At 42.2% G+C, this 4,733-nt stretch overlaps 1 protein-coding gene across 1 annotated transcript; it reads left to right on the forward strand.

The window, feature by feature from the left end:
- Positions 1-4,092: 4,092 nt before the first annotated feature.
- Positions 4,093-4,506, forward strand: LOC308531505 (U6 snRNA-associated Sm-like protein LSm6). The gene has a single exon (XM_081108439.1). It carries the CDS (start codon positions 4,217-4,219, stop codon positions 4,457-4,459), a length of 243 nt encoding a protein of 80 aa, XP_080964565.1. The 5' UTR covers positions 4,093-4,216; the 3' UTR covers positions 4,460-4,506.
- The last annotated feature ends 227 nt before the right edge of the window (positions 4,507-4,733 follow it).

Below are 4,733 nucleotides of genomic sequence, written 5' to 3' on the forward strand. Positions count from 1 at the left end.
ATGGCATTTGAGTATTTATCTAGGCACTATGACAGGGAACACACAAGCTCAAGTCATGATCTCTGCCCTTAAATAATTCACAATCTTATTAGATAGAGCGAGTGGGTGATAAAAGCTCAGTAATGACATCAGAATGTAAGGCAACAATATAGAGAGGAACAGAGGCAATTGCTAGGATGATTTCCCAACAAATAGTGCAAAGAGTATGTGCTGTGAGTTAAATACAAAAATATGCGTGGAAGTAGCTGCTTCATGAGTATGGGATCCCTTCCTATTTTACAGGAAACTGAGTTCCATGTGAACTGTGTAATATGCTATGATATCTGAGGCACAGGGCAAGGGAGGCCCTAAAGGTACTGTGCTTTGAAATTTGAGCCATTTATTGTTCAATGTGATTTATTTCTGCACACCTCAGTTTTGTAATAGTCAAATTACTAGAATAATACATTTTGCTATAAAATATTACTAGAAGAGCAAATGATCAGGTGACATTGTTATTTTCCATAAATGAACACAATTTTTGGTACGCTAAAGTGATAGGTATTATAGAAATATTCGGGGGGGGGGAGAGACATATGTAATACTCTTTGTAATACTAAAGAAATAAAAATTATTAAAAAAATAGAAATATTCAGATAGGAAGACCTACAGGCTTGATTACAAGTTAGGCTTACTATCACAACCCAAATTTATTGCTTAAAAAAAAAAAGCAGGGAGCCAACTAGAAACTTAATCAAATATAAGCCCTTGAAGGGCAAATGTAAATTAGATAAGCTTTGCTATTACAAGAGCAAGAAGAAAAAATTCAGATGCAAGAATAAGAAGCACACTGCATCCATTCTAAGTTGCTGTTAAAAAGAATGGTATACTATGAAAATACTTAATACAGATTGTAGAGAGATTTGTTCAAAGAGGATTACCTAGAGTAGGTGGTATTTCAGTTAATTATTTTAAATGTGAAGAGGTTAGATAAGAAAAAGGTGTAGGGGTCCCAAATTGCAGAGGGTGCAGGCGGGGCTGAGGGACGCCCCCCCCCCCGTGCACGAATTTCATGCACTGGGCCTTAGTATATATATATATATATATATATATATATAAAGAGATAATATGCAAATTGGCTGGGATGCCATAACACTCACAAACAGCTCAGGAGGAGGTTGCACGCAGATGGGCGGGAGGGGACTGCTTGCACTGTGAGGCAAGCCACATATGGCGCAGCCCTGGAGTGGAGGCAGGGGGGTGTGCCCAAGCCTCTGCTGCCACCCGGTCCCAGCAGGCCTGCTTCTGTGCATGAGCTGCAGAGGAAACACCTTTTCCGACCACTCACTGGCTAAGCTCCCTGTACTCCACTGGCAGTGTTCTTAATAACTTGGATAATAAGACTCCAAGAAGGTGATCAAGAGTTTTTCCACCTCACTCCTGGAGGAAAAAATGAAGGTCCACTGCTGGAGGGGCTAAGAAATGTCATATCCTGCCCTAGCCGGTTTGGCTCAGTGGATAGAGAATGGGCCTAGGTTTGATTCTGATCTAGAGCATGTACCTAGGTTGCAGGCTCTTCCCTGGCCAGGGCCCAGGTCAGGCCTCATGCAGGAGGCAACCAATCGAAGTGTCCATCTCACACTGATGTTTCTCTGACTTTTCCTCTCTCTTCCACACTCTCTAAAAATGGAAAAATATCCTCAGATGAGGATAAAAAAAGAAAGAAAGAAATGTCATATCCTATGAAAGAGACATCTTGAAAATGCCTAAAGAAATTTGTCACTTTTTTGTGGTGAATGGACTGGAGTCCATATTGATGAAAACACCTTGGCAGCTGGCAGTGGCAGTGGCAGTAGCAGCGGGGTAATGGGGGTGGCGCCTTCCCCTCATAAGCCCGCAGAGGGAGGCCAGACTACGTATTAGGCCTAAGCCCTCAGTAGGACATCCCCTGAGGGCTACCGGACTGTGAGAGGAGTCAGTCTGGGCTGAGGGACCCCCCTCCCCCACAACTGCATGAATTTCATGCACCGGAATTTCTAGCATAAAAGCCTAATATGCTAAGTGTCTGACCAAGAGGTCGACCAATCGACCAGTTGCTATGATGCAAACTGACCACCAGGGGTAGACGCTCCGACCAGTAGGTTAGCTTGCTGCTGGGGTCTGGCTGATTGGGACATTGGTGATTCAAGGCCGACATGCCCTGGAGCCCTCCTGTAGTTGCTTACCAGTGGCCAACCTCTCGCACGGACTGGGCGAGACCGCCTGGATGGTCCCAATCGCCAGCCAGGCAGAAGGACCTCAACCGTGCATGAATTTGTGCACCAGGCCTCTAGTTAATGTATAATTCTTCTTTTTAAAAAAAAAATATATTGATTTTTACAGAGAGGAAGGGAGAGGGATAGAGAGTTAGAAACATCGACCAGCTGTCACCTGCACACCCCCTACTGGGGATGTGCACGCAACCTAGGTACATGCCCTTGACTGGAATCGAACCTGGGACCTTTCAGTCCGCAGGCCGATGCTCTATCCACTGAGCCAAACCAGTTAGGGCTGTATAATTCTTTATATGACTAGAAGTTTCATTTACCTTTACCAAAAATTCAGTGCCTAATCTGAGTTGGTTTGTATTTGAATGTTTAAATTTACAAAAATTAACATTCTGTGATCTAAACTGAATATACCTTCATGGATTCTGTAGCTCACTTGCTGGGGTGTGATCCCATGCATAGTAGGATTACTAGTTCAATTACTGGGCTTGTGCCTGGGTTGTATGCTAGCTCCCCAGAATGGGGTGTGGAGGAGTCAGCTGGTCAATGTTTCACTCTCAAATCGTGTTTCTCTTCCTCTTCCTTTTTCTCTCTCCAAATATTAATAAAATTGCCTGTCTGGTGTAGCTCATTCATGGAGCTTTGACCTGTGAACCACATAGTCATGGTTCGATTCCAAGTCTGGGCACATTTCCAAGTTGCCAGCTCAAATCCCAGTGTTGGGTGAGTAGGAGGCAGCCAATTAATGATTCTCTCTCATCACTGGTACTTCTTTCTATTTCTCTAAAAAGTCAATAAATATATATTTTTGAAAATTAATAAAATGTTCTTTAGAAATAAACTGATTGTACCTTTTTGCATTTTTCCACCAGTGTGTGAGGTGTTCACATTCTACATAGTCTAGAGATTAAACATATTCTGTAATTTTGTCATTCTACCTCACTGTTGTTTGATTGTATTTTTTTCTAAGAATAAGTCACAAGTTTGTTGTTGTTCTTGTTTGTTTGTTTTTATAAATCCTCAACTGAGGATTTTTTTCTATTGATTTTTAAATTTTTATGTATTTATTTATTTTTAATTGATTTCAGAGGAAGTGAGAGATACGCACATCAATGATGAGAATCATGCATGGGCAGTCTCTTGCACTCCCCCTACTGGGGATGCAGCCCAGAACCCAGGCATGTGCCCTTTGCCCGAATCAAACCCAGGATCCTTCAGTCCTCAAGCAGATGCTCTATTCACTGAGCCAAACCAGGTAGGGCCCGGTGTCAGAACTTTGCTGAGAATGTCAGAACATTGCTGTGATCACTCTGCCAGTTTCAGTGTCCTGGAGGTTAGTTTCATTTAGAAGTTATTTCTAGCCCTAGCCCGTTTTAGATTTTTTTCAACTCCTCTGCTACATTACTTAGTTTTAATGCTTTATGACATGTTCCAATAGGGCTTATACTTCACTGTGTTTTTTGCTCTGAATTTTTAAAAGTAGATTTTTATTGATTTCAGAGAGGAAGGGAGAGGGAGAGAGTGATAGAGACATCGATGATGAGAGGGAATCATTGATCAGCGGCCTCCTGCACTTGGACGCCCCCCCCCCCCCCCCCCCCGCCCCACTTCGGATCAAACCTACACCTCAGGCTTTTGCCCAAAACAGGAATCAAACCCTGATATCCTCTTTCATAAGTTGATGCTCGTACAGTAAGCCACACCAGGCAGACTTGGTTCTAAATTTTAAGTAGTACAAGCTTCTTACCCTTAAGAATTATGAATTTTTTTTTCGATTTCGTCCCGTTGGCGGAGGCTGGACTTGCGGGGCTCCCAGAGCGGGCATTCCGGGTCCCAGCCGCGAGATGAGGAGCCTGAGGCCTTGAGAGGTGAAATGATGAGTTACCCGAGGCGCACGGCTAATTAAGTAGCAGAGCTGGCATTAGAACTCAGGTGTCCTGCCTCCCAAATTTCTGATCAGGATTGTTACAATGAGTCTACGGAAGCAAACTCCCAGCGACTTCTTAAAGCAAATCATTGGACGACCAGTGGTGGTAAAACTAAATTCTGGAGTGGATTATCGAGGGGTCCTGGCTTGTCTGGATGGCTACATGAATATAGCCTTGGAGCAGACAGAAGAATATGTAAATGGACAGCTGAAGAATAAGTATGGGGATGCATTTATCCGAGGAAACAACGTGTTATACATAAGCACACAGAAGAGAAGGATGTGAAGGCATCAAGCTTACAGTACTCTTCAGACCTGGATATATTTTTTTATGAGATCTTTTGGTTCTTTTTTAAAATTTGTCATATTTCATAATAATTGGTGATTTTTCAGTTATTAAGTAGAAACAGTAATAATTGGTGATTTTTCACTGACATGTAAGATAAATGTATAAAGTTGTGGATTTAATTGTAAAGAATTCTTTCATATTTAAGTTTCAGTCATTTTTTTTTTTTAACCTCTGTGTCTGCGGGATGCAAAAAGAAAAAAAAGAAAAAGAA

This window comes from Myotis nattereri (assembly GCF_964212035.1).
Source record: "Myotis nattereri genome assembly, chromosome: 15".
Taxonomy (NCBI): Eukaryota; Metazoa; Chordata; class Mammalia; order Chiroptera; family Vespertilionidae; genus Myotis; species Myotis nattereri.

Excerpts from the sequence above, each read along its gene's own strand:
- LOC308531505 (XM_081108439.1), top strand. The coding sequence starts at position 4,217 with ATGAGTCTACGGAAGCAAACTCCCAGCGACTTCTTAAAGCAAATCATT.